The sequence below is a fragment of the Lissotriton vulgaris genome, chromosome 7, assembly GCF_964263255.1.
Source record: "Lissotriton vulgaris chromosome 7, aLisVul1.2, whole genome shotgun sequence".
NCBI lineage: Eukaryota > Metazoa > Chordata > Amphibia > Caudata > Salamandridae > Lissotriton > Lissotriton vulgaris.
Window position 1 is genome coordinate 798002537 of NC_141695.1, and position 12966 is coordinate 798015502.

A 12966-nucleotide genomic window follows, 5' to 3' on the forward strand; every position below is an offset into this window, starting at 1 on the left:
CCCGTTATACTTTCTCATGTCTTCTCTTACATTTTCCAAATTTCCCTTTTCATGGATTCGCTTTTTCTTTCCCCAGTTTCCTTCCTTCGTTTTGCTTCTGGGGCGCAGAAAGAGTTGTGTGGTGTACAAAGTGACTCTTCTTTCCTCCCGTCGTGCCCACTTTTTAGTTATTCTATTTTGCTATTCTCTTTTCCAGATATAGTTAACACTCCCCTGTTTATTAGCTTCTTCTTCTCGATTTTCTGCTTTTCTACCTTGCCCTTTCGCCATACTTTATTGACATCCCCCTGTCTTCCCCTGTACTTGTCTCATTTCCTGATTTCCTATCTCGTTGCCATCCTTTCTTTCGCTGAGTTCACCTCTCCATGTTTGACATTTTTTTCTCGTTCTGTCTATCCCATTCCCACTGCCTTCATTCTCCCTCCATCCCAGGCTGTCCCTTCCTTTAGCAACGCACCATCCTCACCACTCTTCTCGCTGCCCGTCCCCGCCCCTTCAGATCAGCGCCTAATCAGCTGCCGCCAAGGCCACGGAGTGACAAGTAGGCGGTATTTTGACGTCACGCGTCGGGTCTGCCTGAGCTGCACTGCAACCGAGCTTCAGACTAGCCGGAGCGCTGCGGGCGGGTTCGAGTCGGTGGGCGCGTTGGACTGAAGGGCAGCGGGCGGGAGGCAGCGGATTACAGTCTCCGAGGGGGCGCGAGCCAAGAGACGCTGCACGAGACACTGCCCCCGGCACGCGTAGGAGGACAGCGGCGGCGACATTCCTTGGCCCGAGCGACTCCAGCCGGGCAGCGGGCTCCGCAGCAATGGAGCTGCCCGCGGCCGGTGAGCACGTCTTTGCTGTGGAAAGCATCGAAAAGAAGCGGGTCCGCAAGGTGAGTCTCCGGATATTTATTTGAGGTGTGGAGCGTGATCGGTGGGGTGGTGGTGGGGCAGGTGCACGGAGGTCATTGGCGCCGTACCAAGTTCCCGGACGGAGTTGTGACGCTGCTTTTAACAGTAAAATACGAACCAGCAATAGCTGCCCTGTGCAGTCGTGGCACTATACAGCCCTTACTGCCTCCATAGTCCCAGAGCCTATTTGTGGGCTACCTGGGGAACGACAGGGCGCATAAAGGGGTGTGGTGTACAGAGTAACTTGTTTTGGGGGAAGGAGGGTGTGTGCAATGCATGGGGGATCCAGCCGGCATAGCGAGAACGAGGACAGGGAGAAAGTGCTGCTGAGCATAGGCGCTGCAGAGGGCGTCCATGGGATGCCCCAAGGTATTTTAAGTGTTCAGAGGATAGGTCTATGATTTGGGATGCGAACGTTCTGGCCTGTGGACAGAACACTCTGGGGTGCACGCATGTTCCAACGACACTGAGGTTAAGGTACACGACTGGGGGCATGGAGGGCGAGGTGGCTTAAGTGCACGCCTAGTGCCGAGTGCATGGAGGAGGTTCATGTGCACAGGCGCATCACTAACCGATTATCGCTTCTCATTGCAGGGCAGAGTGGAATACCTGGTGAAATGGAGAGGATGGTCCCCCAAGTAAGTATGACCTGAGCATTGAGCTTGGAAAGGTTGGGATTAGAGGCACCTCTGCGGCCTTTCGAGGCACTTGGTTTTCTAGGCTGCATACTGAAGAGCTGCACCCACTGATGTTTTTAGAATGGGGCGTGACAAGGTGGTAAAATAGGGGAGGAGCAGTGGACATCAGGAGAACATGGCTTCCCTGCTTGAATATCGCGGCATTAGCTGCGCAGTAACCGTAAAACGGATCCTCTACCATGTAATCCTTAAGGCATCCCCCTGCGTGGGATCCCGCGGGTGTTTCCGTCTTGAGAGCCCACCGCCCCCATTCCTACAGCGGTGGGTGCAACCTCCTTTTCAGTTGATCTTGACTGGTGTGACATCCCCGTTTTTGCTTAGACGTGTATTTTGCGGGAGGGTATGAGGGACCGCCTTGGAATCTGCTGCATAAAGCACGTCACTCTACATCCTGGAGGGTACTGTCAAAGTAAATACACCGGATGGGTAAAGTGATGCATACATTACAATAATGCTTCTTGTTCAATTTAGCTTTGCTGTCACTCGAACCTGCCGCCAGAGGGCACACTCCGCAGCAGGTCACGTGGGACTTTGCGCCGTCATTTAGTGGCAACACCTCGGGGGTTGGCCCCTACATAAAATGACATGAGCGGGAGGGGGTGTGGTCGGCTCGTGATGCAGGAGCAGGTTCACTCGAGGAGAGCAGGATGCTTCTTGGTCATGTGTGAGCGCACAGTGCTCGGGTTGCTTTGAGGGCTGCTTCTTGAATTGAGATGAATTCTTGATTTAATCACGTATTTTATTACCCTTTATCTATTACAGGTACAACACTTGGGAACCAGAAGAAAACATCCTCGATCCCCGGCTCCTCATTGCCTTCCAGAACAGGTGAGCAGCAGCATGCGCCTTAACTCTTCGACTGTTACCAAGCGCTATGCCAGGCTGTGGGTGCTGGGGGGTAGGGTATATGAAATCGAGCTGCGGGGCCGGCTGTAGCTCTGTGCACCGTTGCTGGCGGGTGCAGGTCGGCTGTGTGCTGGGATGGTCGGCGCTGGGCCTGGTGGTTGTATCTCAACACTGCCTTGGGATTTGTGTACATAGGTCCAGAGTTGGTTGCAGAATGGTCCTGTGCTGTGCGGGTGGTTGGTGTACGTCGGCCCAGACGGTGCGTGTTGTCATCGAGCTGGATCCTGTCGCTGTGGACAATGTTAGTTGTGGTGGCGAGTCGGCCCTGTTCTGCTGAATTTTGGCTGCAGCCCCTTGCGCAGCAGGCCGGGTCTGCCCTGCCGTAGTTAGGGAGGATGAAGCTGTGCTGCGAGGGCTGGGGCAAAAAGCCCCCTGCTGCTCAGGGGTAGGCCGGCCGTGCGCTGTTAATTCTGGGGGAGGTAGACCAGTCCTGCACCGGGATTGGCGCAGGCCGTATGGGTGCACGCCTGCCCCGTGCTCCCGCATGTCCTTGTTGCTTTGGTAACCGTGCCTCCTTGCAGTTGCCTGTTTTGCTCGTTGCAGCAGAAGCCTCGGCGCTGGGGCCGGGTTGCGCAATACTCTGCATGTGCTGATCGGCGTCACGAGTGGAGTTAACTCATTCGAGGCTACGTTATCGTCATGCAGCTATCCAGCCTGTCTGTCTGAACGTAAACACAACTGCAGATCGTGTTACCATGGAAACATCCAGACTGTCTGTACCATCGGATCCCATGCAGCAACATCGGCAGACTTTACTAGTTGATTCTGTCGTTTTGGACTTACACATGCGATTGTGCCATCAGCTCCTCTTAACAAGAACTAACTCATTCACAGCCTGTTCCTATTGGATAGCGTAACCAGCGTTCTTATCCTGCACCTGCCGCTTTGGAGTATACTGTCCAGTCATACTGCAACACCAAAGACATTGTGATAATAAATAGACCTGCCAATGTTTTCTACCAAACGCTGTCACCCTCCAGGGATCTCATGTGCCTTTCACCATGGTATAGACCACTGGAGGGATGGTCATGCAATGAACCAGCCTGAGACCGGCACCAATGCCACCCGAGCCTGTGCACATTGTACAATCCGGCGGGCCTATATATCGTCAGAGGTAGTCGGCGTGAAAAAACCTCTCCAACTTGCAAGACCCACGCGCATCAACCTGCAGCGAGCCAGCTGGTTCACCCGTGCCGGGCACCATGGACTTGCCCATCCAGTTTGCAGCATCAAGCCTGTACTCCCCATAGGATGACGGAGCAGCCCGGCTGCGATAAGAGTTCACCGGTGTCATACTCCTGCGCATTCATGTGCCCGAATGACCTGTCGCTACCAGCTATCTGTGCATTTGCTTGCACTGCTCACTGGTTCTTATATTTGTATATAACATTTGCAAAACGTATAATCCGAAAAAATCGCATTTACCTCTTTCAAAATCCTGCCAGCAGATAGCATCTCAGAAGTTATATACCCTTTTATCCCAAGTGGCCGAATCATTTGGGAGCGGTCTGTTGCAAACCGGCATTCAGGCCTTGCTTTCGAAGAATGCGCCTTGAATTCGGGGAAAATTAAAGGAACACGTGTAGTCTGGCCTGCTGGGGATAGACGGAGCTGTCTGTGGGGGAGCTGGGTCTGACCCCAACCCTACTGTATTTTTCAACATCGACAGGGGCCTGTCTGGAAATGCCCCCTTTCCTATAGGAGAAACTCTACTTCTGCACTCTTTGGCAGAAGTGTAACATCACAATGACGGGCACCTGTAGAGAGAGATGTGTGTGCACTGAGACGATTTTCTCTTGGGAGTACCATACCATTTCAGGCTGGGCATCCACTGCATGGACTTAATGTGACCCCTCAACCCACTCTTTCGAGAGGAGCTGGTCTTGGCTAAATCTGCGAATGGTGCATGGGTGTTATTGTACATCTGTAGTCTCTTAACCAGTGTGGCTAGACGCCGCCTCGTTGCTCTCTTAGTTCAGTTTCTGCTGCAGAGATCTGTGTATTGCCTGCGGTCACATGTTATAATCCTGAGAGGGCTCGCTCAACCCTTAATGTTTGCTAGTTTGACAGCATGAAACCGAGGCATACAGAATGACACATTTTAAGAATGAGGTACTGTGTGCAGACATAAGATGGTATTAAGAAATGTGGAGAAACACAAGATATGCAGTTCTTATGGTGGGGGTCTGGAAGGTCAAAGGGTGTGGAGATTCCAGGTGAGAGAAGAAAGATCGGAAGTCAAGTCAAGTCAAGTCAGAGAATTTATATAGCGCACTACATACCCAGAGGGTCTCAAGGCGCTTAGAGAGGGGAGGAGGATTACTTGTCAAATATCCACGTTTTAAGTTGCTTTCTGAATGCTAGGTGGTTCTGGGTAAGGCGAAGGTAAGCGGGGAGTGAGTTCCATGTTTTAGCAGCCAGGTATGAGAAGGATCTGCCTCCCATGGTGGTCTTGTTGATGCGAGGTACAGTGGCGAGGGCTTGGCTGGAAGAACGTAGTTGGCGGGAGGGGGTGTAGAAGGACAGTCGTGAGTTGAGGCATTCTGGTCCGATGTCGTAGAGTGACTTGTGTGCGTGGGTTAGCAGTCGGAAAGTGATTCTCTTATTGACGGGTAGCCAGTGGAGGTCTTTCAGGTGACCAGAGATGTGTTCGTTGCGCGGGATTTCCAATATGATCCTGGCTGAGGCGTTTTGGATTCGTTGGAGTTTCTTCTGGAGTTTAGCGGGAGTACCTGCGTAGAGGGTGTTTCCGTAGTCCAGTCGGCTCGTGACCAGAGCATGGGTGACTGTTTTCCTTGTTTCGGTGGGGATCCAGCAAAATGTTTTTTTGAGCATGCGAAGGATGTTGAAGCAGGATGAGGATCCGGCGCTGACTTGTCTGTTCATTGAGAGTGAAGAATCCAGGATGACGCCTAGGTTCCGTGCGTGGTCTGTCGGGATGGGTGCTTTTCCAAGGGCTTCCGGCCACCAAGAGTCGTCCCATGCAGAGGGGGATGTACCTAGGATGAGGACTTCTGTTTTGTCTGAGTTCAGTTTCAGACGGCTTTGTTTCATCCATTCGGCAACTTCTTTCATTCCTTCGTGTAGGTTAGTTTTGGCGGTGCTGGGGTCATTGGTGAGAGAAAGGATTAGTTGAGTGTCATCCGCGTAAGAGATGATGTTGAGGTTGTGTTGGCGGGCGATGGCCGCGAGGGGGCTCATATATACGTTGAAGAGGGTGGGGCTGAGTGAGGATCCTTGTGGTACACCACAGATGACTTCAGTAGCCTCGGACTTGAATGGTGGAAGGCGGACTCTCTGGGTTCTTCCGGTGAGGAACGAGGTGATCCATTCAAGTGCTTTTCCTTGTATTCCGGTGTTGTTGAGGCGTTGTAGAAGGGTGCTGTGGCAGACTGTGTCGAATGCTGCAGAGAGGTCGAGGAGGATGAGGGCGACTGTGTCTCCATTGTCCAGTAGAGTTCGAATGTCGTCTGTTGCTGCGATGAGGGCGGTCTCAGTGCTGTGTTTTGCTCGGAAGCCAGATTGTGAGGAGTCGAGGGATTTGTTGGCTTCGAGGAAAGCGGCGAGCTGGTTGTTGACAGCTTTCTCGATGACTTTGGCCGGGAATGGAAGGAGCGAAATGGGGCGGTAATTTTTGAGTTCGGTGGGGTCCGCTGTGGGTTTTTTCAGCAGGGCGGTGAGTTCAGCGTGTTTCCAGTCTTCCGGGAAGGTGGCGGAGTTGAAGGAGCAGTTGATGACGTCTCGGAGGTGCGGTGCTATGACGGAGTCTGCTTTGTTGAAGATGTGGTGAGGGCAAGGGTCTGTGGGGGATCCTGAGTGGATGGAATTCATCAGGCGGATTGTGTCCTCAGTGGAGATTGGGTTCCAGACGTTAAGGGTGTTCACGGGGGGAGAATGTTCAGCAGATGGTTGGGTGGGTTGGTCTCCGGGTTGGTTGTCGGAGCTGTTGTGGATGTCTGCAATCTTGTTGTGGAAGAATGAGGCTAGGGAGTCGCAGAGGGCTTGAGAGGGGGTGATGTCGTTGGAGTTGGCCGAGGGATTGGAAAATTCCTTGACGATGTTGAAAAGTTCTTTGCTGTTGTGGGCGTTGTTGTCAAGTCGATCCTTGAATGCTGTTTTCTTGGCCTTTCGGATTAGTTGGTGGTGAGTGCGGGTGGCGTTTTTGAAGGCGTCCTTGGTGCTGGTGGTTGAGTCTTTTTTCCAGGCCTTTTCAAGGGAGCGGCAGAGTTTCTTAAACTTCTTAAGGTCATCGTTGAACCATGAGGCCTTCTTGCTGTCAGGTTTGCTTTGACGTTTTTTCAGTGGTGCTAAGGTGTCGGCGGTGTTGGATAGCCATAGGGTGAGGTTGGCGGCGGCTTGGTTTGGGTTAGAAGAGTGGGCTGGGGTGTTTAGAAGGAGCGATGCGGAGATTTGGTCGGTGGTGATTTTGTTCCAGTTTCTTTGCAGAGTTGGTTGGAGGTGGTTGGTGGGTTTCGGCTTGTTGTAGGTGAAGTGAACGCAGCTGTGGTCAGTCCAGAGGAGATCCGTAGTGTGGCTGAAGGAGACATGATTGCTGGAGGTGAAGATGGGGTCGAGTGTGTGACCTGCGATGTGGGTGGGGGAAGTGACCAGTTGTTTAAGTCCGAGGTTGGCGAGGTTGTCCAAGAGGGTGGTGGTGTTGCGGTCGTTGATCTTTTCAAGGGGAAAGTTGAGGTCTCCCAGAAGGATGTAGTCTTTGGAGGGGAGCGCGGGATAGCTCCAATAAGGAGCTAGTGCCCTCACACACCCAAGGGTGTCATGCTTCATCATAGGGCAGCTCCTCGTTGGGCCGGGGCTGCAATGCAATGATTTGCCTACAGGCCCTAGAAGATGGGGGGTTGGAGCGGATATGTAGTGAGTAGACTAGGAGTAAAAGTGAAAAACAGCCATGAGTGTCCAAAGATACTTTATTAGCTGGACACTGATGTTGTGGTTAAAAACTGACTAGGAGGGTCGTGGCAGACGAGGGAAATTAGACCTGCTGCTGCTCAAAATGTGGGGTGAAAAGTGAGAGTGGTCAGTGGGTTGACATGTTTGCTTTCCGCGATCGTTTTGCTCCTCAATGTGCAACTACAGGATCTACATACTCAGTCACACATCTACCTATCAAGCTTGACGCTGTGCTGTAGAACTCAGCCAGCCTCCCTGCAAGTGGGGCATGGTGCCTTTGTAAGCCTAGTCACTGGGGGTACATGTCTATTTGCGCTCCCTTAACTGTGGGGTACTTTAGCGATCCACCTCGACATGTGTTCTAAACCCCGGGGCACTTTGCTTATCCATAGCTGACTTTATCAGTATGCTGATGATTCCAAACTCTGGTTAGAATTGTTGTCCTGGGAGTGCTCCTAACACAACATTTACTGAATGTGGTGTTTCCTATTTACTCGACAATAAACCCATCCATAACATTCAACTGTATTTTGGAAGAAGAAATGTCAGATCTAAGGTCTGACAAGCCTTAGATTGTCAGTCACTAAATCACCACTATAAATCAATTTCTTTCACTGGGCTACAAATTCATTAAGAACATTTTGGGAACGAAGATGAGTATCTTGGTCGAATCAGTCACTGGACAGCTCCTGGGGAAGTAATTTTTGGGATGAGATCATCATATTGATAATGTACCTACTGGCCCTGGCTTGAGAAATGCTGTTGTTCGGGCACGGCAACCTGTGTGTGGACATCCAAGAGCATAACATGACTGAACATAGCAGAGAGCACGGAAGCCTTACATTGTATTGTAATTGCATTTATATAGCACTTACTACTCCTGATGAGGCGTCTAAGCGTTTTTTTGGCGAGTAACACGCTACTCCAGAACCCATAAAGGATTAGTGGTGAATCAGTGCTGAAAAGCAGCAAGCTGGGCATACATACTGACCCAGTGTTCACATGTACTCGTTATAGACATTCTAATAATCCAATCCCAAATTTAGTCTAAGCATTCACTTACCACACTCCACATCTTACAAACCTGATCGAAGGTCCACAACAACCATCACTTATCCTTTGCGCTTTTACTCTCCTTTTTCCACCTGCTAATTGAAGGTGGCAAATACTGATCGCAAAATCCTCGCCAGGCATCATGATATAGTTGAGCTATGCCACTCATGCTCTGGAGATACTTTGTACATAGCCAGGTTGGCACGTTTTGCTTTTGCTGTTCCATTTTAACTGTTCTATTTTCCAAACAGTTTATGAAGGGGCTATTCCTTTTGCATAGAAACACTCCATTCTAGACATTATAGACCAGGCATGCATTTGGTGTCGCTTCCCCATCATCTCCAAATAGAGGTGATCCCAATTGTGGCTGAATTAACAAGGGTTTTCATATATCTGACATTCTTGTAATTCATCACTTAATTTCAATTCATTTTAACATAGCACTAGTAAGTAGCCCACACCCCCAACCCAGCAACACTATACTTTAAAATTAAATTTCCTTCTGTCTATTCACACGAAGGCTAAGCCACCCATGTGTCTGTTCAGTGTGCAATCGATGAGAGGGCAAGCCAGCCCTCGAACCATCCTTTCTCTGCCTCACCCTCCAGGTAATGGAGTTCACTTCTCCTGATGCCCTGCCCAAGTCTAAATCTCATCGACTCAACCACTGTGGGGAGATGTAGAATAAAAAAAGCTAGCCAATCAGTGTTAATAAGCGGTATTTAATAGGAACTTTTTCTTCAGTTGTTCATTATAGAGAGCCTGTACTGCCACAGGGATGTCGATGACAACCAGGGTGGTAACCCTCGCAAGGGGACGCAAAGACTCCACAAACACATCGGTGCTCTAACCTGATAAATGCACTCCATAATGTTGGAACATGTTTGCACCTCTGCTTAACGTATGCAGCATATGTCTGCTGCACAGCTTCACCATTTAAGCATTAAGACGCCTCACCTAATCATTCAAAAACCTAGCTGGTATGCTTGCTCCCTACCTTCTCATGCAAATCGTATCAGAGCACGCTACGAGTACCATCATGTCCGTTTACCTAACCAAGGGATTCACATAACCTTTTTTAACCTAATTTCGCCAGATCGTTGATGCCGAGTTTGAGGATAAATTTGTTTTGCGACTGGAGCACTCACAAGATATTGACTTAGAGACTGTCCTGCACAGCTATGCAAACCACAAATCTCAGTTGTCAAGCCACTTGAATGTCTTACCGGAGAGCTTCATAGCTCATATCATCTTAGACTGTCAGATCCTTGCTGCAGTATATGGCATACATGAGTGGCTCATCACATAGACACAAATGGAAACCACAGCACACTAAAATAAAGCACAGACAAAGTTGCTAGAAACACATTCAAGAAAATTATAGCAGTTCAATACACACATAATGTTGAAGACCACAATCCCAACATCTTCTCCTGACTAGAACTGAATCCGGCCCTTTTGATTGTCACCTTTATCGGGAACGCAAAAAGTTATTTGGATTGATGCAGATCACGGACATTGCAAAAGGGAAAACGTTTGATAAATGATAATGGCGTAATACAACTCAGTTCTTTTGCATTACTAAAAAGGTGCTCCGCCGCATTGCACATTTCAATGGAATGTAAGAATAAGTAGACAACTGAGAACTCCACTGAAGACAATGAAGTAGCTCCGGGCTTTGTAATAGCTGGTATAAGCCTGAAACTCCAACATTCCAATGATTGTCTTTTGTTTCTCCCCTTTTGATTTAGAATATTCAACTCGTATTTGGTGGAATGTTCTAATAGCCCTTCCGCCTCGGGCTATACTGGTTGTTAAAGGCCCTCGTTATAGGCCTCGCCTGGGGTTCTGGCCTATAGTTCTGATTCGGGGCCTTTAACAACCGATATAGCAACCGGTATAGCCCTCAGCAGCAGACTATCAGGCTGTAATGATTCTCTCCTTGGGGTAATCTCACATGACAGACTGTGAATCGGTACCAATCCCTAAGAAGACAATAGATGTGGAGGGATTAAAAGCCTTGTCACCCGCTAGTAGTACTCACTAGTCTTTGTCTTAAGTTGAATGAAGTCATGTAATGCTACTGTGCACTTGTGAGACGTATGGGCATCCATGAGAAGGGAGGAGTCAGACTAATTAATGGCATTGTTTTAACCCATGTACTGGCAAAACACTGCATTCAATGAATGTACTGCACTTTTCAAAGTATGTGCAAGAGATTGCATAACCCATCATGATACGTTTGTCATAGTAGAGCGGACTCTCAAACTGAAAAACGTGCAAGTAGAAATCACTTGAAAGCACCCAGATCTAATCTTAAGGCTGGTTCAGTGTTGGTGTTTGGTAACGGTGTGCCCTGATCCAACTTTCAATTTCTCTATGGCTTGAACAAAAAATTAGTACATACTATATACGGTGTGGGTCAATTACATAATTAACAAATGTGCTTTTCGGCAACAATAGTTTGTAAATCAATCCTAATTTCTATGGTTCTTTTTTTTCCCTCCCACCCAAACTGTAAACAAACAAGCCCATCCATAGAGGGTTTTTCTGAAGGGTACCGCTATATTGCATTAACCCATCTGCTCTCAGTATTTGTTCTTGTCATACCTGGGTTAGCGGACACAGGTAACTGGTTCTTACAGCTACTGCTACCCTACATGCTGATAGCTAGAATCCTGAAACCTTCAGAAAACCCATAATATAATTCCTTCTGGGTCCTGTGATCTAAGTATTGATTAAGCCATGATAACGAAAAATTCGATCTTTACAGTGGATGGCACATTGCCGTGTTCGGTGGAACTAGTTCATTGGCTCCTTGTTCTTTCGACTTCTCTGAACAGTGAGATTCTGGGTGATGGCAAGACCACAGAAGAACAAGTGTATCTGATTTTGCAGGTGCCTGCAGAGGGGGCGGGAGGCCAGGACTTATTAAATGCCTACTAAGCACATTTCTTGTCACCCCATGTCGAAGGCAATTCTATCTGTGGGAGTCCTGAAACAGTCCAACTATATTGTGCCTACTGTGTTATCCCACATGATGCCTATCTAAAATCATTATCATAATTGAGCCATGATGTGCCCCATAATTTTGCTGTGCCTTTAAAAAAACGTGTTTGAGTAATAGAGAAGCTGTACGACCAGTTCAAAGTTGACTTATGCACATGGAAAGCAAGCAGCTATTTAGTAATATTGTCCTCCACTTCCTGTCTTGTATTCTGCATACCCTTTGGAGTCTGATGATTCCACCCTCCTCCACTTTGCCCTTACTAAAAGGAAGATCTCACAAAGGGCCCTTCCAGAGCTTCTCTTTAGGCTTCAGAGTCACTTGGATAGAATAGACGTCGACCTTTCTGTTATCTGGCTCTCATCTAGTTCTTCTGATCCCTACTTTTTTAGGTTTAAAGTGTAATGAAAATGTTTTCTATACAGTCTTTCTTCTTTGGTTCAGCAACCTTCAGCCATTGCCTTGCAACATTGTCAATCACATCTTGGATCAGCCCACAGAAGTATTTAGTTTGCTCTCTCTGTTGGTTCTTTATGCTTCACCTTCCAATATAATACAAGAGAGACTATTTTACATCTGAAAAGTATACTCTCACATTAGGCTTTAAATTAATTCTCATCCATGCATTTTATAGGAAAAAAGAATACTTTTTGTTTGTTTTGCGGTGCAACATGCATTTTTTAGTCACTTTTGTAAGTGCTCGAGTGCAAATGTCAAACGTGTTTACTTTGTTAATGCTTTTTGTCTTGCTTTGCGTCAAATTGTCCTGGGAGCCACAACTGTCTGCTTTCAAATTATCCTCTTCCTTGCCCGGCTCCTTCTACAGTTGAGCCACAACACATCCATCCTCTTCTGTGACTGGCATCTGCATTAAGTCCTAGTGATCCAAGCTCTGTATCACTGGAGCGACCGATTGCTGTAGTTAAGGCAGGAGTATGGGCAGTCGCTGACCTTGTCGAGCCATTAAATATGCCCACTGGAAGAGGTGTCATTAGGCCATTGCGAAGGAAATAGTCAAGTAAGCTGAGCCAATACACAAGTCTGCAAAGCTCTATTTGAGGAAGAGATACTTCCTAACTTGAATCTTAGGTGCTAGGATTTGCTTCAATATAACTTACTGTAGGGGGGGATGAAGTTTACAACAGTCGCCAACAAATTTGATATCTGCAGTGGCAGAGTGCTGTTGCTCTGTCTGTGCTGCAAGAACATGCTGCTGCTAATGAGATGTGCATGGTGCCTCCAAGATCAGCAGCCATGGTTGCAGGTTTTTCCATCAGTGCCCCTGCAATGAAATCTAACACCACATAGTTGCTGCCAATGCTGAGTTCGAAATCCTTTCACTATGAAGAATATCCTCTTCACTTACCAGACTCACTGATGAGAAGTAATCTTTTCATGGTGTCTCAGCGCACAGACTTCCTTGATATGTATAGGGCGATTTCACTATAACTCTTCTTTCTGGCTGCTTTCCTTGTCTTCTTAACTGGCTGAAAAGGAA

At 48.2% G+C, this 12966-nt stretch overlaps 1 protein-coding gene across 1 annotated transcript in view; it reads left to right on the plus strand.

Moving 5' to 3' along the window:
- The first annotated feature begins 534 nt into the window (after window positions 1–534).
- CBX4 (chromobox 4) overlaps window positions 535–12966 on the plus strand; it is a 30184-nt gene continuing 17752 nt past the window's right edge. Inside the window, exons 1-3 of the mRNA XM_086931057.1 lie at window positions 535–877; window positions 1491–1534; window positions 2357–2422. Of these exons, the coding sequence (XP_086787183.1) occupies window positions 809–877; window positions 1491–1534; window positions 2357–2422 (179 nt within the window). The 5' untranslated portion in view covers window positions 535–808. The remainder of the gene's footprint in view (window positions 878–1490; window positions 1535–2356; window positions 2423–12966) is intronic.